General features: G+C 40.3%; 1 protein-coding gene across 1 annotated transcript in view; it reads right to left on the bottom strand.

Annotated features, from left to right (window-relative positions):
• Window positions 1-729: 729 nt before the first annotated feature.
• LOC121924211 (sperm-associated antigen 17-like) overlaps window positions 730-20,616 on the bottom strand; it is a 99,589-nt gene continuing 79,702 nt past the window's right edge. The window contains exons 30-38 of the mRNA XM_042455411.1: window positions 18,007-18,109; window positions 15,350-15,403; window positions 12,688-12,790; window positions 9,646-9,772; window positions 8,823-8,930; window positions 6,000-6,151; window positions 4,445-4,614; window positions 2,965-3,026; window positions 730-869 (exon numbers count right to left, since the gene is read on the bottom strand). Coding sequence (XP_042311345.1) covers window positions 847-869; window positions 2,965-3,026; window positions 4,445-4,614; window positions 6,000-6,151; window positions 8,823-8,930; window positions 9,646-9,772; window positions 12,688-12,790; window positions 15,350-15,403; window positions 18,007-18,109 — 902 coding nt within the window. The 3' untranslated portion in view covers window positions 730-846. The remainder of the gene's footprint in view (window positions 870-2,964; window positions 3,027-4,444; window positions 4,615-5,999; window positions 6,152-8,822; window positions 8,931-9,645; window positions 9,773-12,687; window positions 12,791-15,349; window positions 15,404-18,006; window positions 18,110-20,616) is intronic.

The following is a 20,616-nucleotide window of genomic DNA, read 5'->3' as shown; positions in this document are numbered from 1 at the left end:
CAGCTATGCTAGGAATGCTGTTTTTTTGCTGGGCGTCCACGTGTTCTCCTCCCAAAGGGGTGGCTTTTTCCATGCTGCATGTGGCACGGCTCTTCCCTGCGACCATCCATGAGGATTCTTGCCATACATTGATTCTACTATCACTGTGCAAGGACAGGTAATTTCTCTCCCTGATATAAGAGCAGCACTACAGCAGAAATATTATGTTTAGTGTCAGTGGCTTTGCCATGTGTTAAGTAAATGTTCTGTAGTTCAGTTTGATGCTCCCTTCTAGACACCTGGTATGCTGCTGAGAATATAGGGGTAGCGATTATATTGTGCTAGTACTAGGATATTACGGCCTTGTATAGTGTTGGTTATAAAGTTCTTTTCAAATGTTGCTTTGATATTTGGGAATATGACAGACTTAAAACAATATGAAGTTATTATATATACTCAATAAAGGAATGGGAGATAGATATGGCCTCAACGTTACAGGCTTTTATTCCAGTCTACTATGTCATATTGGTCCCCTGTAATTTAAGTGCTGTGCTTTTAATGGTATATTTTGATATAATTTAGTTTAATGATTATGTTAAGTATTATAGTTATGCTCTATGCTGTCTTAGGAAGGCAGAATAAGAGTTTTTGAAATAACTGGGCTAGAGAGAAGTGAGGTTCTTTTGCAGCCATCATGGGAATTTGTCCTCCACAAATAATTAAAGTGAAAAGCAGTAAAGGATATTTGCTTCCACAGGAAGGAAGAGAGTTTCATTTTCTGTGTAAATTTCAATCCTATGAAAAACTTCCCCACAGCCCTCATCTCCTTCCACTCCAATAGCCATAGCATAAATCTCAATTTCCAGCTCAGTTTGCAGTCCAGCAGCTACCTAGAAAAAACAGATAAGGACAGATCATGTACCATGAGCAAAGTTAGACACCCCCCACAATCTAATACTTCGTACTCAATGTAACAGGAAAAAATATTGCTGAAGAATCTTAAGGTCAACAGCACCTTGAGATTTACACCATCTACTATTTTTTATTTAATGTTGGATTTTTGCTTAATTTGTCTACACTAGCTTTCCCAGCCAGACACTCTTCAAATGTGTTGACCAAGAGTTTCCATCAGTCTGCTGTTGACTGGAACCAGTAGCAGCTGTAGCCCATAACCTCTGCTGAAGGGGGATATCTTTTATTCTCTTATGATGGAAATTAGGATAAACAGGATGAAATCTTAGTGGTTAGGACTGGAGCATGGCTTTTGTGCGGCTTCTGGCCTCTTAGGACGCATGCATCATTTAAACAGCATACCTCCAAAGTGACCCGAAGCAACTTTATTTTGGCCTGTCTGTATGGGCTCAAAATAACTTTCAACCTGTCAAGGATGCTAATTTCACTTTTTCTGAAAATTTCTATCTGCTCTGCATAAAACTAGAAAAATATCCTCTTTTGTAGCTTCTAAATTTCCAGAAAATTTACTTATTTAGTTGTTTGCAATATGTTTGATTAGATTTCTCACTATAAGGTTTCTCTTCAGCTCTGAATGAAATTACAAATACTGTATAGTATGAATCCTTTTTCCATAGAAAATAGCAATAGCATGTACATTTCTATACTGCTTAATAGTGAACTCAGCATTCTCTAAGCGGCTTACAATATTTTAGCCAATTGCCCCCAATAAACTACAGTAGGTATTCATTTTACCGACCTACAAAAGGATGGAAGACTGAGGCGGGATACAAACCGCCGCTTTGCGGCGCTCCCCTGCCGGCGCCATTTGCTCCGCGCGGAAGCCGCAGCAGCCAAACCGCGCGACTCCCGCGCGGAGCAAAAAAGAAGCTCCATTTCGGAGCTTCTTTCTGCGGCGCCTCTATGATGTCGCGAGGCGCCGCTGGCGCATTTGCGACGTCATAGGCGCCGCAACACGTCTGGACGCTGTGCGTCCAGTAAGTAAAGATGGTGGCGCCCATGTGGAAGGGGCGCCGCCATCTTGTACGTATTGTATACGTACTAGGGTTAGGGGGGTGCGGAAGCACCGCCCCTTCCTAACCCTAGTACGTATACAATACATACTATATGGCGGTGTGTATCCCGCCTGAGTGAACCTTAGAGCCCTGGGATCAAACTCCCAACCTTGTGGCTGCAGCACCTGGTAGTACTGGCCAATAAAATGTTCTTTTATTCCAGCTAGTATGTCTTAGAATTGGGTTTTTTTTTTTTGTTCACCAGTTTTTTGCCATAAAAAGACTACAACGAATAATCAGTATTGCAAATATTTTAAAATTATTTTCCAGAGCTGGGGATCTTGGTGCAATATACTTTTAAACAACAGGAAAAAATATTTTGATTGACTGATTGATGACTCACATCCAACTTTCTACATTAGTGGACCAGGGTTGCAATGTTTGGTTGGTTGTGAGCTTTTGTTGGAGAAGCAGGTTATTGGTGTGACTATGTGTGGACTAGGTTTGGTGCTGTGAAGCAGACTTTGAAGTTGATTGAAAGTCAAAGAGGAATGTGTGTGTATATATATATATATGTGTATTATATTGTACATATTATAACTGAAGATAAAACCTCCAGGACTTTGGAGGAATCAACTATCTGTGATTGTTTCTTTTAAGTTTGAAAAGTGGTCAGTGCACTGCCAATGCCAATTAGTTGGGGGATTTGTTTTTATACTCTGATGTGTATAAAGTGCTGGGCGTTGGCCTTCATCTCAATGTAATGTACTGCCTCACAGGGGAACCACATTCTCATTATTCACAAGACCAGTTATTATGCTAGAAAACAGTAAGTAGGTTGCTCCTCAATCAAACTAATCACATGAAATGAAATAACTTCTGAGAATGACTTTATCACAGTATTTCATGACTCCAAGCTTAGACCGTCTTCTCTTCCTGCTCTTCAATGCTGGGAACACACCATAGGCATGTGAGGACTATGGAGCGTGAAAAACAACCCCCCCCCCCGGTCACTTACGGGCCCTGGGATGTAGCTCACTCGCAATCCAGTGCAGGGGGGGTGGTTGTTTCACTCGAAACCTGCCAAGGAACAGACAGATTTAGATTTCTCTTTGTGAATGACTGGGCTAGGGAGATATGAAAATATCACAGTCATAATATCATTTGCTTTCCTCATTGCCAAGAAGTTTTCAACATCCCTTTATCATATGGTAGCACTTTCTGGCTTTTTTATGTAACATGTAGGAAGGAAGAAGGGAGAAAAAACAGACTGGAGGACCATATCTATTGTGATCTTTTTCTCAATCATCATGTACTCCCCTGTTCCTCTATAGTTCAGTAATACCTCAATTAAGGGACATTATTTCTTTAACAAAAAAATTGGTACAAGAGACAGAAATAACATGGAAAAAATATGGACTAAGAGGGCTTTCCAGTGTTTGCAAGGTCCACAAAGTCCCCCACAGTACACAGTAAAGAGCAGTCATGGAGGCTTTTCAGCTGCTTGAAATATCTATTCAGGTACAAGTTAATCAAATGACTCCACAAAGATCAGATGCTCACTTCTAGATCTGGGGATGTTGGTGTAATATACCTTTAAACAACACAAAAATATTTTGATTGACTGAATGAGATAAGGAGGTTAAAGACTAAAGATCGATCGGAGAATGGACAGAGGTGGAGGAGATTGGGAGCAGCAGCTGGCATGTATGGATAGCAGCTAAGCCAGCACAAACACCACCACCAGTCCATTTTAAATGCTAGCAAGAGCTTGGCAAATTTACTGTTACATATTTAAATTCTTTTTTATTTTGTTAAAATAAATTTAATTAATTAAAACATCATAACATACAACACACTCTTCATTATTAAAGAATTCCACAATACATATTATCCAATAAAATAAGGCTAAAGGTGGAAAACAAAAAAGTTAGTATAATTCATCATTAATCAATTCCTCATAAAACATATTAAAATTAAAATCTAATTTTCCCCCACACTCATTACATACGATTGTATTATTGTGTATATCAAAGCTAGTATTCATCATTCTGGGAGGCTCATTTCCTGAAGGCGATGTCATGATCTATGGCTGCGGCATTGTCTGCCAAGGTATGAGCCTAGATGGTTGGTGAGGTGACAGTCCCTCTCTAGTGTGCCACTTGCACCACTCTCACAAAGACTGTGTGACCCACCAACCAATTGTTGAACGAGCACTCAACGAGCACTCCTCTATCCTCCTTTTTCTTTTTGTCTGCCTAATATTTCCCAGACATTATGTAGGTTAAATATGGACATTCATTAAATGTCATTAATCAGTTAAATGAAGTGAATGGAAATGCACTTAGATGTCTATCTGCAACCATGTGGTAGATATGGAAATCTCCAATCGGCATGAATAAAAATATTTTGACATGTTGTTCTTATGTAAATACAGAGCATGCTAAGTGACCTCTCAGCTGAGAGAAGTTTGCAATTTATTGATAGTACATGCATACCTGCAGAAGTCAATACCAGTGTTCTTCAAGACAACTGTGGCTACGTAAGTGCAGCCCTCCTTGAGAACCCCAAACATGACCTTAGGTGGGATGAGAAGGAAACCTGATAATTGCTGGGAAGCTGCTGCAACACAGCATGAACGTACTTTGCCAGAAACAGGACCTTCAACCTTCATAAACAGGAAGGACAGATTAGAAAGGCCAAACATAGGTTATAAAGTAAGGTGACAAGATAAAAATATTTTAAAGACAACTCTGAAGGCAACTTGATAGGATTATAATTCACTTAGTCAGTATGTAGCTCCTCCCTTATCAAGCAAACATCCTCTTGCAGGCTATGTTCTCCATGGAATGCAACATTTTGTGTGGACAGAAATGCATACAGATTGAGTTAATAATGTGAATAGACATATGCTAAACTAGTCATGTGTTATATCACAACACAGCATTCTGAAATAGCTTTACAATGTGGGATAGAATCATAGAGTTGGAAGAGACCACAAAGGCCATCCAGTCCAACCCCTGCCATGCAGGAAATCACATTCAAAGCATCTCCGAAAGATGGCCATCAAGTTTCTGTTTAAAGACCTCCATGGAAAGAGACTCTACCACTCTCCGAGGGAGTGTGGCGTTTATCACATGAGGTTTTTTTGCAGCTTGAATCTGCTGTCACTCCTGGTCCGGGATGCGAATTCACGTTAAAACGTGATGTTTTATCACACCTGGTTTGCTTTCTATGGGGGGGGGTCATTCTGAGGCACTTCCGCAGTCAATCTAATGCAATCCACAGTGACTGCTCTTTTAGGTGAATTCAGTAACAAGCGAATTCACCAAAAACCAGTTCCAAGCTCGCTTCAATTTCACTCCGATTAGGTCTGGTGTGAAAGATCACCCTGATCCCCTGCCTCTTTCATCACTCCGATCTAGCCCCCAGTGACCCCCTGTGACCTATTCCATCATCCCCTGCCTGCTCTTTCATCCTGATCCTGGCCCTAGTGATCCCCTGCGACCTATTCCCATCACCCCTGACTGCTGCTTCATCCCGATGAAGGATGACAGCTAAGGAGGGAAGGATGACAGCGTTCAGAGCCCCACTGAGCATGCGCAATGGTGCCAATTCGAATTGTTGAACCCTCTGGTGTGGTAATACAATATGCACTCACCACGCTTTGCTTGAATCCGCATCACGTGACTTGCTTGGAATCGAACTGACTCCGCTTCCTACTCGATTCGGAAGGGCAATGGAAAGGCTACCAGGCATGGTAAAACATTTTAATGTGAATTTGCATTGCTAGACAGGAGTGACTGCATATCTGGTGTGAAAAACAACACGTTTCACATTGCTAGAACAGGAGTGACAGTGGATCTGAGCTGCAAACCCCCCACATGTGATAAGGCCCTGTGTTTCACTGTCAAACAGCCTTTAAGGAAGTTCCTCCTAATGTTGAGGTGAAATAAAAAACAGAATTTCTGGCCCGAGATTAGGAAATGCATAAACTCTTCTACAGTTTGAATTAATGGTTCAAGGTAGAAGTATGTAGATAATTCTACTTACCTTTTGCTTGGGTATGGACTGTGGCTTGCCTGCCTGTATGAATGAGGGCAGTTTCACCTTCCCTTTCCTTGGAGATCCTGTAGCATCCACCAGAAGAGACTGGAGTTTTGGCTGGAAAAGGATCTCTAATCTATTTTCGCTTGTTTCTGCTTCTGTTGAAAAGAGAAGATTTCCTGTGCTGAATGCTGACTCTGTACAAGCTTTTGAAGTGAGGATTGTGGGATTTGAAGACAGCAGATGAACACATTGCCTGAGTATAATGGTGATTCCTTTGAGGGATCACCTGGGAACATTTTTATTATTATTATTATTAACCTTTATTTATGAAGCGCTGTAAATTTACACAGCGCTGTACATGCAATCTTTTTAGTTAGACGGTTCCCTGCCCTCAGGCTTACAATCTAAAAAGACATGACACAGAAGGAGAAGGGAGTGGTGGAGGGAAAGGGTAAGAGGTCCAGCAGTTCCTCTCAACCTCCGAGGTCTGGACCAAGGCAGATGGACTGGAGGGAGGGCAAGGCTTCATAATGGATGGTTAATCATTATCCAGAGAAAATACATAATCACAAGTAGGATAATACATATACAGTACATAGGAATACAGGAAATGGATCGATAAACAGCCAACAACAGAACATCAGATAGTAAGCGACAATTATGCGATGCCTGGGAAAGCTTCTCTGAATAGGATGGTTTTCAGCTCCGTTTTGAAGCTGGTTAAAGAAGTGATGGCTCTTGCTTGCTTTTTTACTTTTTTTTTTACTGGGTTCGCCTAAACCTATTTTTGAACCTTCCTATATTTTTTGTGGTAGGGTTGGGTGGGATGTGTGACCTCAGATGTAAACCACATTTACAGCAAAAAAAGGAAAGAAACAGAAAATAAACTCGTTCTTCTCTATCATCTCTGTGACCTAAACATATGAGCAAATAGAAGGCTAAAGCATGCACCTTATGGCGGGTTACAGACCGCCCATTTGGGGCGGGCTGTACTCGCCCCTTTCCCCGGCCCCTTTCTCCCTTGCTTCGCTGGGCGCATCTGAAGGCTGCGCCCAGCGACGCAAACCGGCGCCGCAAACCAGGAAGGAGCCCCTGGCGCGGAGCGAGGACGTCACGTCCGTGCTGCCCTGTATAGAGGTGGCGCGGCCGTGACGTCCTCATGGCGGCGGCCGTCTGGAACGGCCGCCGTAATTTTTTACGCACGGAGTGTGTATTAGGGTTAGGGAGGTGCGGAAGCACCGCACCTCCCTAACCCTAGTACGCACTCTGCGCGTACTTTAATGGCAGTGTGTAACCCACCTATGTCTCCCTCAAATCTGTTCAGTGCTGAAAAACACTGAAGTTACTGTTTTATAGATGTCAAGCAGAGGCACACCAGAAAGGTTTCTGAGGAAGTGTCAGACTTGAGCAAACTCAGAATCCATGTGCATCAAAGAGTCCAGTGTGTGAAACAGCAGGGAACTTTATTGAATACACATAGTCAGAAATTTCCCAGTCAGTGTTTAAGCCAGAACTGCCCCTCAACAGCCAAGCAATACATTAAAACCCCCAAAATCCAAACTCCAACCCCACTCCATTCGGCGCCAAATCTGGCACCCACCTCCAATTCCCATACCTTCTCCCTCCCTGCTAGCCAGCCCCCCTTCTCAACCTTCTCACCAACTCTGTCTTTTTCAGACTCAGGCATTTCCACCATCCACCCTCCTCTTCGTCACTATCAGACACCAACCTGACACAGCCCACATCTTACATACTCCAAACCTACTGTTCCCAAAACTATCCTAACCAGCTGCACATATCCCCTCCCCCCTAATTTACCCATAAGCCACAACAACTATTAGACTACCTATCAGTCCCAAGCAAGCAAGCATATAGCATAGTTCATTATTTGAAAAGAAAACATCTCCCAAACCATTCCTATCTATTGGCCACATATTCAGAACTCTGACAGACTCCATGCATGCATGCATGGTTCTGACCGGAAGACACTACTCTGGTGGAATGGCTTCTAATAAAAGATGTGTGAGCTTTCTCCCGGGAAAGTCTAATAGTTCCAGCCAGCCATTTGGAATACTTTAGGGATCCCTGGCACACCTGTTTTCAGGCTATCACCACAGATGACATCTCGTGCTTGACTCTGGTCAATATAAAATGCAAAAGCTCTTTGAATATCTAGGGAGTGTAATTTAATCTCAAATTCAGATTGAGAGCTTGGAAAGAAAACTATGAAAATAAATTTCTGGCCCATATGAAACTGTAAGACTCTTTCAGTATAAAGATGGTATCATATTATTTTACCCCTGTGAAAGAGCAGAGAAGGTGAATGTAGATGCAAGGTAACTGAAGTAAAGGAATTAGTATTCAGGTTCCTTGTATTCTCAGCCAGTCTTTCAGTAACTCGGATGGGGGCCATGAAGATTTTGCTTACTGGGGTGGCTTTTGGAGGGCTGTGGGCTGGGGAGCAAGGACAGAGTCCTGGAGGAAGGAGGTGATGCCTGTTATTATCCAACAGTATTCTGCTGTACCAGCCCCATACTCACAAGGAGAATTAGATTCATGGCTAGGACTATGAGTGCAAAATAGTAGAAGGAGAGGGGCAACTCCCCTGACATATCACACTATTTCCAGAAGCAAGCCACATTAGAAAGTAATTCTAAGATCATGCATGGATCCAAGTTTATAGAAGTAACTTCAAATGTTTCAATTACACTGAAAAAAGAGTAAAGGTATATTCCATAATGTAACTTCATTATACTTTGACTACTGGAAAAGAAATTAATAAACAGTAAAATCATGACAGTTTATTTACAAGCTCTGTGCTTTTACCTGTTGCAGAACGATCTGGGTAGATTGCAGCACAGAGTGAAGAACAGAACAGTGAGCTATGGCAGAGATCTTCTGCATGGTTGTCTCTGGCTGAATGGTCTTGATCTTCTAGAAAATAAAATAGTTTATGTGGCAAACTCTGTGTGTACATGCAATTTGAATTTATGGGAGCTATGCACACAGCATAGCTTACCAACAATTCTTGTTATTTTTGTACAGACCTCTTGGGAATTTCACTCACCCTGACTAGTAGGCATTCTACTTGCAGGTCATAATGTTTTATATATGTAATATGCACAGTACATACCTAATCATGGGATTTGCATCCAGAAGGTCTAGGTTTATTGCAAAGACTAGTAAGAAGCTAATAAAAGATCTCCTTCTAGATAACAAATATTACTAGATACCAGGGACACTGATCTCCTAGATATTCCTTGTGAAGATAGAATAGAAGATAGGATGAATTCAGTCAGTTTCTAACACTGTGTATTTAGATCATTTTGGTTGTGAGACTCCAGGACAATGAACGTAAGATTTTCAAACCAGAAGGAAAATTATGATAAGATATGATAACACAAAAGGAAGAAACAGAGAGCATGTTAGCATGGGAGAGAAGAAAGGAAAATTGATCCTTGAGTTCCATTTAACTTTACCTGATTCCAGGGTGGGGAGGCACTATCCTCCTGTGATATTTTCTGTGAGTGCCCTAGCGGTGCGAGGAAATGTGGTGGACTTGCAAACAATGCCACAAACAATGATGATAAGAGTAAAATTTCAATCTTAGCATCACCATGCAGCACCTCATAAATCCAATAAAGGTTACCTGAAATATTGTTACACTGAATGATTCTCTTTTCAGTAGAGTCTATAATTGTGTTTAAAATTGGTTCCTTCTGTTCTTTTCTTGGAAATGGAGGGAGCATTTTTGAAAGAAGTTCAACGTCAGGCAACTTTAAAAAAGAAACAAGAAAGAAGGAAATATCATTTCTAACAAAAAATGATATTTCTCTAAAACAAGTCTATATGGGTTTGCTATGATTCTTGAAGAAAAGAAAGAAAGAAAGAAAATGGCTTAGCTCAATGGGAACTACATACCTGTGAGTGGCTGTAGGATGCAAACATAATGGTCAAATCACAATAAAATATTTTCTTGCGTGAAATACAGGATACTCATATAATCCAAGTCCTTCCAGTCCATGGAATCATAGAATCATGGAGTTGGAAAGGACTTCATATAAACCACTGAATCCAACCCTTAGCTCAGTGCAGGAACTCCAGCTGAAGCATCCCCACACTCTTTTGGAAATCGTCCAGAGAAAGAGACCCCATTTGCTGTAAGGCAATTGGTTCCATTGCCAAACTACTCTTAATGTCACAAAGTTTATTTTAATGCTCAATCACAATCAACTACCCCCCTGCAACCTAAAACCACTAGATCTGGTTCTCTGGGGCAGCAGAGAACAAACCTTGAGCCCACCTTGCTGTGAGCAGACCTTGAGATATTTAAGGAGTGAAACCATGTCAATCTTCTCCCCACCAGACTGAATATGCACAACTCCCTCAGCTTTTCCTTGTATGTTTTGTTCTCCAACCCTGTTATCATCCTTGTTACCTTTCTATGAATCTGCTTCAACTTATATATCTATATCTTCCTTGACGAGGCATCCAGAAATGAATACAGGATTTTGGATGAGGCCTAACCAATGCAGAATATATTACTTCCTTTGACTTGAAAACTATGGTTCTATTAATGCAGATTAAAATATTATTTGCCTAAATTGCTGCAGCATCACATTGCTAGATCAGTCAATTTACAATAATATAATAATCAATTTACAATAATATCAAGGTCCTTTTTTCATGTACTACTGTTAAACCAAGTATCCTCCACTTTGTGTGCATTTGGTTTTTATGGCCTAAACACAGAATTTTGTATTTGTCTCTGTTAAATTTTATTCCATTAGTTTCAATTCAAAATTATACATTTAAATTACAGTACCATACACACAGACTAAATGTATTCATGTGGACATTGTTTCATGTGATTAAAATGAAAATTTGGTAAGATATGAGGCTTTTAAAGAAATTTTTAAAAGAATATATTTTAAAATTTAATTAAATTTTAATTTAAAAACACACCTTAAAGCCTCTCCTTTTTTCCTCCAGACTTGTCACATCCTGTTTCTGCTCAAAGGTAGAGATTTGGGAACGGTGGAGTCACCCCACTTAGGACATCACCTGGTGTGGTGTTCCCTGAACCCACTCCCTAGTGATGCTCCTATTTACAGATACTCTTCTTTCTTTTTTCAGTTGCATCTATCCTCTAAAACCTTATCTGTATCTGAAATATCTTCATGTAGACTCCATAGAAGAAACCTTTATAAAGATTCCATCATAAAAGTTCTGAGCAGACAGGCATGAATGCTCTATATCAGAAGCACAGTAAGCTCCCAAAGCTCACCATATGGAAATAAAGCTGCAGTGGGGCACAATATTATTTAACGATGATCCATTGTATTTTAAATAGTAGATACAACTATAGAAAGAGTATTTAAAGGCTACTTTTTAAAAAAGGTGTATGGCACTGCTTCTTACCAAAAGGAGAGAAACTCTAAAATTACAGTCGTCCCTTGTTATACACAGATTCAAGCATCCACGATTTGAAAATGTTCAAGAAAAGTATAAATTTACCTTGATTTTCCATTTTTTATAAGGGACACCATTTTGCTATGTCATTATATTTAATGGGACTTGAGCATACACAGATTTTGTTATACATGGGGGACCTTGGAACCAAACCTCAGCGTATAACAAGGGTCCACTGTATGTTTATGGAGGTTTTATGGTCACATTTTGGAACATGTACTCACTATAACATTCTACATTGCATTTGGTCCCAGCGTGGTAGTGACTGACCAACAGCTCTATTTTCAGCTTCAAAGTAGACCAACCTTCCATGTGTTTCAGTAAAGATGTCAGAATCTATTGAATCTGCCATATTTTGTTTATGATGGAGTATGACTATGTTCTGATTTGTATTTGATGGGGGATATTGCAGGGGTTAAACTGTCAAGACACTGTTTGCTGAAACGATTTAACTGTTACAATATAGGTGGGAGATGGGGAACTGTTTGAAAATTGTCATGGTAATGGGCTGAAGTACTGGGGCAGAGTTTATTGGTTCAACTGCCTTTATTATATTGTGGGGTGTGGATCTTTAGATCTTCTTCCCAAGACGTGATACTGTTAGTTGCTGTTTCTGAGGTCTGCAATAAAAGCCTTTTGTTTCACCTATAAAGCTTGATGGACTGAGCATTGGGAATCAGAATTGTTGGTTCTCACAAATGAGAAGATACAGAAACAATTTGTAAGTAGGGGTGGAAAAGGAATTTGCATCATTTTTGTATGTGTGTGAATTTAATGAAGTCATGTTTTACAAAGCTATTTTTAAAAAGTGTGTGAATATGTTGTGATTATCTAATGCCCAACATCACACATAGGCTACCAAACATCAGCTTCCCCATGCCCATTTTCAATTATATATAATTAAAAACACAGTTAAAATATACATGCTTTAAAATACAAACACACACAGTTGAATCAATGGGAAACTGGATAGAAGTATGTATATTAAGAAAATGTGCATAATTTTAGGAAAGATTAGTGAAAATATACTATTTTCCTTGTGGGAAGAAAAAAAGTCTTGAGATGAGCATGAGAAGAAAATGCAGGAGGAATGCAGAGAAATGGACTAAAACTTAAGACAAGTGATCTTACATCTCTACTTAAAAACATCCCTTGATGGTCAAAATGAGATACTGGTACTGGACCATATTTTCAAAGCTCCAACAAACCAAATTTTTACCTCTTTCTGCAGAAATTTCATGCCAAATTCTGATTTGAAATAAGGGCAGATTTCTTTCTCCCTCATCTTCAAAAGACACTTCTTTCCGTCCTCAACTTCCTGCCTAAAAAGTTTTTATAGATAGGGAAAATATGACATACCATTATGACATAAGAATTTGATATTATATCCCAGTAATTTATTCACGAATTCTGGCATGCTCATGACTAGGGATGTGACGATCATTTAATCCAATTTGCTAAACATATTTAAACAGGACTATCATGTTACCCCTTAACTGTCTCTTCCGCAGGCTAAGCATACCCAGCTCCCTAAGCCGCTCCTCATAGCGCTTTATGGTTTCTAGACCTTTCACCATTTTGGACATCCACCAGCTTCTCAATATCCTTTTTGAATTGTGATGGCCAGAACTGGACACAGTGTTCCAGGTGAGGATTGACCAAAGTAGAATAGAGAGGCACTATTACTTTCCTTGCTCTAGACTCTATACTTCTATTAATGGAGCCATTGGCTTTTTTTCCCCTGCTGCTGCATTACACTGTTGACTCATAATCAGCCTGTGGTCTACTGGGACATCTAGGTGCACAGGCATTAAGCCAGGTATCACACATCTTATATATGTGTATGTCATTTTTTACCGCCCAAGTGTAATATTCTACATTTCTCCCTGCTGAAATTCATTTTGTTAGTTTTGGCCCAGCTTCTGTCAAACTGTTTTGTACTGATTGTAGCAAGCACCAACTCTGAACCCAGCTCCTGCATCTTGTCAGACCCATATGCATGGTTCTGTCATGATGATATGATACAATAATGATATGATGATATAGCGCTGTAATAATATGCTGGTTTATTGAGAGGGGATATTGATCATGCTAGAATCTACACCTGGGGAAAAACAGGAGGGACAAATGGCCAGCAGTGAGAAAGACTGGTGATTTTAGGACCTCCTCTTCCTGCAATGGATATTGGCTGTAAACTAGGGAGAATTTTCTCCCTTTAGTGAGATTGAATGATAATACAATAAGGGAAAAAGGGAATATGAAAGGCTACTTTCAGGGCTGGATGAGGGGAACTTTTGACTCAAGGTTGAGGGGAAAATTTCCACTGCTGACACAAACCCTGGACGGGGGAAACCATGTTCTAGAAAATTTTCTTCCTGACGTTTTGCCAGCATCTGTGGCCACATAGCCTGAAAAATCCACAAAAAACCAATGTGACATCCCTTCAAGTATTTAAACAGTGCTATCATATCACCTCATAACCTTCTCTTCTCCAGGCTAAACTTCCCCAGCTTCCTCAGTTGCTCCTCATATGGCATGGTTTCCAGACCCTTCAGATGAAGGCCACAGATGCTGGCGAAACGTCAGGAAGAAAATTTTATAGAAAATGGCCACATAGCCTGAAAACCCCACAAAAAAACCATGGATGCCGGCCATGAAAGCCTTCAATGTCACACTGAGGAGGTAGCTAGCTTGTTTTCTGCTGCCGCAGAGACTAGGACCCGGAGCAATGGATGCAAGCTGCAGGAACACCTCAACATTAGGAGGAACTTCTAAGACAGATTGGGAAACGTGTGGATTTAGTTTTAAAATACTGACCTTCTGAAAGGCAATTTATTTATTTAAATGTTTATATTCTGCCTATTCTTTACAGATCTCAGGGTGGAATACAGACAATAAAAACAACTTGAACAATTATCGCAGCTGGTGCTTTCTGCAGAGCCTCACCTCCAGGAGAAAAACTGTTATTAATTTTCTCCGTAAGATGAAATATTGCAAAACAAACAAACAAAAACAAAACAAACAAACAAACAAAAACCAAGGCTGCAAAAATCCATCAAGAATACCTTTCTAGGCAGTCTCTGATGACTCTTTCTCTAACTAACTCAATAAACATGCTTCATGGATGAACCAAAATTGAGCAGCTCAGCACAGTAGACAAATGTTTGCCAGAATCGGCTTCAAAGACCTAAACACAAGCATATAAACCCTTTCACACTTAGCCCCCATACCAGCCCATTCCCTTTCCTTCTCATTCCTTTCCAGGAGAATGACCTTGAAGCTGCCTTCCCAAAAACTAACCTGCAACTGTTTCTGCAACAATAATATCAAATTCCCCAGTTATAGCATCACTATACCTTCTATAACCCAAACTATCCTAACCAATTACCCATGACAGGATACCGTGTCACAGTGATTGGGAAAAACATAACAAGCCCCTACTCTGTCTTTTTCAGATATTTTTTCAGGATTTACATCAGTTAGTCACTTCTCAAACAATCATAGAACTGGAAAAGACCACAATGGCCATCCAGTCCAACACCCTGCCATACAGGAAAAAACAATCCAAGCATCCCCAATAGATGGCCATCCAGCCTCTGTTTAAAGACCTCCAAGGACGGAGACTCCACCACACTCTGTTTAACATGTGCACACTATATTTCTGGCAGAGGTTGACCACAGAGTAGCACTGGAGGACCTCCAGATCCCTAGAGGTCTCAGGGACATGGAGGTTTCAGGAACGGCTCTATAGATACAACACTAGAGCCTTATTAGGACATAGAGACATCAGGAAAACATCTAGTTGCTACAACAGTTTTCAGTCAGGAGCTTCTGAATCACACGCTAAAGTTAACAACACTCATGGTTAACAACACTGTTACCTGGTTTGTGCTAACTTGATCTGCCAGAGGGATACCTGCATAGCCCCTTCCTGCCTGCATGAAAGAAAGGGGGAAAATAATCACAAAACACAATATATCAGAAAACATGATATTGTTTTTGAAATTAAAGATTTTAAACTATGTTCCTGTTGCATTATTGAAATTATTACTATGACATAAATAGCTATTAATATTAGCAATGAAATTACAATAAAAACATGGAACATTTAACAGTTTTACACATTTATGTCTAATGATTTCTACAGTGGCCATTGCATCAGCTGGATACGACTTTATTTGCAAGAAGCATTGCCTAGTATGAAGGTGAGCAGGGGACACCTGTCTGTTCCTGCAGAGCTGGTCCAGTCACCCTTTCAGGTTCACTACATTTACAGGACCAGCCTGCCCCACACTCATATCCCAGCCATCTCTTTCCAACTTATGGGAGAAAGAAAGAGGCTAGACCCAAGAGGCTGCCCCATCCATACATCAGCTCCAAAGGACCTTGCCTACCCTTTCTGTGCCCATATTCCTAAACCTTTTATTGTTCAGGTCTCCCTCCACTCACTTTAAGCCTTGCCACTTGTGACATAAGATCCAGAAAGTTGCCCAACAATATTTACAGTCCAGCATATTCAGAAATGATCTGACATCATCCCACCTCTCCACATATCCTGTGAGTAGTCCCCACGGAAAGTGAGAAAATATGCCACAATGATATGAAAACATTCCTTCTTGACCAGCAATAGCCCAGGGATAACTGAACAGGGACAGTGGCTAGGTGGTAGGTAGCCAGCACCCTAAAGAAGCTGGGCCCAATCTGTGCAAATCTCCCATGAAGTGGCCTCTTGCAAGACTACCCAATGTTACAAAACTAATTGCTTTTCTGAGATTACACTCTCTGTGAGGTCCCACAATGGCTGTAAACTGGATCCATCACAATATTCCCCAGATACAGCATTCCTTCTGCTGCTACTGTGTCTTTTAATCTTCTGCCAAGCTCCTTTATAGGCCTTGATCTGTTCTTTTCTTCTCCTTTTACTTCGTCTTATTAAGCAGAACCATGAAGGCATGGTTTCTGTCAGGGTTCTGAATATGTGATTAATGGAGGGAGTAGAGTCGGTGTTCAGACAATAGAAGTATATGCTTGGTTGCTATTGCTATTGGGGCTGATGGGTAGACTGATAGTTGTTGTGGCATAGGGGATGGTGGGTAGCTAGTTGGCATAGAGAGGATGGGAGGGATGCAGCTTGCCAGAACAGTTTTGGGAACGATAGGTTTGGAATGTGTGTATGAGGGGGATGTGTTGGTGTCTGGTTCTGTGAGAAGGGGCTGGATAGTGGAAATGCCTGAGGCTAGAAGTGTTGGTGAGAATGTTTTGAAGGAGAGTCAGTTTGTAGGAGAACTAGGCTATGAGAATTGGAGGTGTGTACTAGTTTTGGCGCCAAATGGGGTTGGTGTATTTAGATTTTTGGGTTTTAATATACTGCTTGGTTATGGAGGGTAGTTTTGGCTTAAACACTGACTTGTGAATTACTGACTATATGTATTCAATAAAGGTTTTTTTGTTTTAAAAAACAAACAAACCCTGGACTGATTGGTGCACAATGGTTCTGAATTTACTAAAGTCTGATGCAAGGAAAGCTCACACAATAATCATGATGTGCATGTGTGCAACCATGAACAATAAAACATTGGAGGCTTAGGGTTTATATGACCTGTCAGCTGCCATTCCTCAAATGAGATGCTGCTGAGTGTTGTTTGTGCAAGTCTAAATCAGACTTGCCTCTATAAAGTTAAATAAATGCAATGCCTGTATTAATAAAAAAATTGTGATTACTTTTCTTAACCTATTTTTCATTGTCAGCTACATGCCAAAAAGAAAAGAATCCACCCTAAAATAAGTTACATCAAAAAAGCCAAACAAATTAGCCTTTCTTAGAAATGGGGTGAGTCAGTGTGGTTTGAGACCAGGAGTCTGGAGACCAGGGTTCGAATCCCTGCTGAGCTATAGAAACCCACTGGGCAAGTCACACTCTCTCAGAGGAAGGCAAAGACAAAGTCAAAGCCCTTTGGAGCAAATCTGTCAAGAAACACTGTGATGAGTTTATGGCCTTAGGGTTACCAAAAGTCAGAAATGACTTGAAGAAAGACAACAACAGTAAGAACAAGAACAACAGAGATGGAATAGTTTTTGTTAAACATGTTGAGTTGTTTTTTAGTGTGGCACATTGGCTGCAATTATTTGATAACAATTATCACAATAGTAAAAAGAAGTGAGGTCCAGACATTTGTAGAAATTGCGAACAGAATAAAAATATGAGGGGCCCTTTTGTCCATTTACACCTGTTGTTGTTTGGTATCTCAGCAGCTCAATGGACTGAAAATCTTCCTTATAAATACAGGTGTCAGACCAGTGGAATTTTAATTTCTCTGCAGTCACCGCAAGCACCAAATAATCTGTGTGCCCAGTCAGCAAGAAAGACTTCTGGACCTCTCATTGGTTACACCAAATGTTGGATTAAAACTAACATTGAAATAAACTATCTGGAAGACAGAACTGTGTTATTTTATGCCCCCCACTCCCTCTATCACACAGAGAGTTACTAAGTCAGTGGCCTGATTTATGAAAACCTCTTACCACACTGAACACTTACTGGAATTGCTGCCAATATTCCTCAGTTTTCTTTGTGAGTGCCTCTCCTGATGGATTCTTCAACTGAGAAGTCAAAGCCTGCTCATATATTTCAGCAACCTGAGCTGTTTTTTGGTTTTTTTTGGAAAAACAAGAACAGGGAATTAAAATTATTAAACATCAACTGAAAAATGGCATGCCTATTACAAGGAAAAGAAGGCTGGTATTTTCTGTGAACATGTATTTTCTCAGTTGAATGGATAATACTTTATACAAAGTCTTGATTGCTTCAACCCACTAAGAAATAAGCCATATCCAAGACTATAATCGTAGGGTTTGTCAATGGGTCCAACTCTTGCTCAGTGCAAAATCTCCGGCTAAAGCATCCCCACTCAGTAGCTGTTTAGCTTCCTTTCAAAGACACTAAAATTGGGAATGGCTGCATCTTGACAAAATGCAGGCTAGTGCTTAACGTCTTCATTATTTTCCCCTCCTGTATGATTTTTAACGTTTGTTTCATGAAGAAGGCAGTGGAGCTTCAAAAGCCTGCAACATGTATTTTGTGCATTTTGGTTGGCTCAGTAAAGTTTGATGGATTTGGGATGTTGTTGGACTTTATTAAGTGCTGTCCAAGACTTTATGTATCCAAGGGAAGGCAGATATAGAAAACACTTATGGAGCAGAAGAAGCCGTGATAACTATGTCAATGCATCAAAACTCTAGTGCAGGATAGCATCAGCTTTTCTGTTGCATTCACCAACCAAAAATATTATCCTTTCTCTGTTTCTGATTCCTTGTGTAGAAGTGCCTTCTTCTGGCAGATTCCTCTTCTCACTTCTCTGGCAGAAATGCATTGGACACCCCACAGGATTATTCATCTTAGGAGTGAGGGAGGGCTGCCTTGTGTTTTCAGGTAAGATAGTAAAAGCTGTTTTCAAACAATAATTGACTAAAGCTGTTTTCAAACAACTTCCATTCCTTGGAAAGGAAACAGACTGGAAACGGATCAGAAGCTGGCGGCAAAGACAGATAAAATTATTTTGAGCTTTTGCCTTTGAAAGTAGAATTTTTGGAGATTTCCTTGGTTGCGTCTATTGATGAAGTTTCCATGGGGTGTAGTCTGACTACAAATGGAAGCTGTTGATTTGGTGTTTTAGATAATTACCCCTTCCTATGTTTGGTGGAGAATGTTTTGGACATACAGACATTTTTAAGAGGGTTAAAATGAAATAGCTGAATCTTATAAGTGGATATCGGTGTAAGTATAATTGCTTTAGTTATTAAGGTTTTGTGTTAACAGTTAAGGTTAAAAGCTGAAATTCTATACATCTGCTTCACTGTTTATAGAATAGCCAGGTGGAGAGAAAATGAGATAAAGCCAGTCTGAGAAGAGAGCCATGTTTATATTCCAAAATATTTTAAGGCTATTGAGCCAATGGAGATTACTGCATGCGCTTTATCCTGTTGTTTTCCTGACGGGATACACATACAGTATGTTTAACTTCAAAGACGGGTCTTATCACATTCTCCTGTATGCAGCCCGTATGTAACTTGGGCTTGTCCAGCGGCTTTTCTAGGATGGGTTGTATATGGGCTGCATACAGGAGAATGCATTTTTAAAGCTCCAGGTTAACAGATTATTATCAAAATGTCTCTGTCATCCAGAGATATAAAAAAAATTCCTATGAATGCCTTATCTGTGATCTTTTTTTTAAAAAAAAACTTAAGATAATCCTGCTCTATTATGGGGTATAAAAATGCCCATGTCCATAGGAATGATTACATATCCTGGGGAAGCTGTCTTGGCCACAGAGCAAAAGTACAATAACATCCAAAGTACAACAACATACTTTTATTGGGCCAACCAAAATGCACAAAATAGATATTGTAAGCTTTCAAATCTCCACTGGCTTCTTCATCAGGCAAAGGTGGTAAAAGCATACGAGGGGGAGGGGGATATAAGGATCTTAGTCACAAACCTGCATTTTGACAAGACATGGCTGCAGGTGTTATCGGAGGGTCATTCATGAAGGCCGGCCCTTCCTCCTCCTGGCCATGTGGGGACTTCAGGAAATAAAATTTAAGTCCTTTAGCAAGATGAAAAGAGAAGCTCCTCTTGGGATCCAAGCTGCCTTCATCCTTTGTGAAGTGACAAACCCCTTTGTTAGGCAGAGAGCACTGAATTTGTAGTGTCTATGAGTGCAAGATCAGGGGTATTTTGCAACACTCAAATACCCAGCACCAGAAAATACAGACATGGTTTCAGTTGCTCTCATGGGTGCTTGTTGGGAAGGAAATATAACCAATACAAATACTGTAACTCATTGGGATTATTGATCCTGACTAGTTTTTGTCTGTAAAAACAAGCACCACTCCTACAAATAACAGGAAGCTGAAATTTGTTGGAAGATTTTTGCATTTTTTCTCCCCTCCCCCAAATAGGGAATTCCTGCATGAAAATTCTCTCTCTCTCTCTCTCTCTCACACACACACACACTCTCACACTCACACTCAAACTAACCATCTGACTTAGGTTACTCCCCCTTTGGTACTAACAGGCATTCTCTCTCAAGATTTTCAACTGAGGTGAGATAAATATTTCTTTCACCTGAACTATTCACTTGCTAGATTA

The sequence above is a fragment of the Sceloporus undulatus genome, chromosome 2 (genome assembly GCF_019175285.1).
Source record: "Sceloporus undulatus isolate JIND9_A2432 ecotype Alabama chromosome 2, SceUnd_v1.1, whole genome shotgun sequence".
In the NCBI taxonomy this organism is placed as follows: domain Eukaryota; kingdom Metazoa; phylum Chordata; class Lepidosauria; order Squamata; family Phrynosomatidae; genus Sceloporus; species Sceloporus undulatus.
Note: the sequence above shows the minus strand (reverse complement) of the source record. Positions and strands in the feature narration are given on the sequence as shown.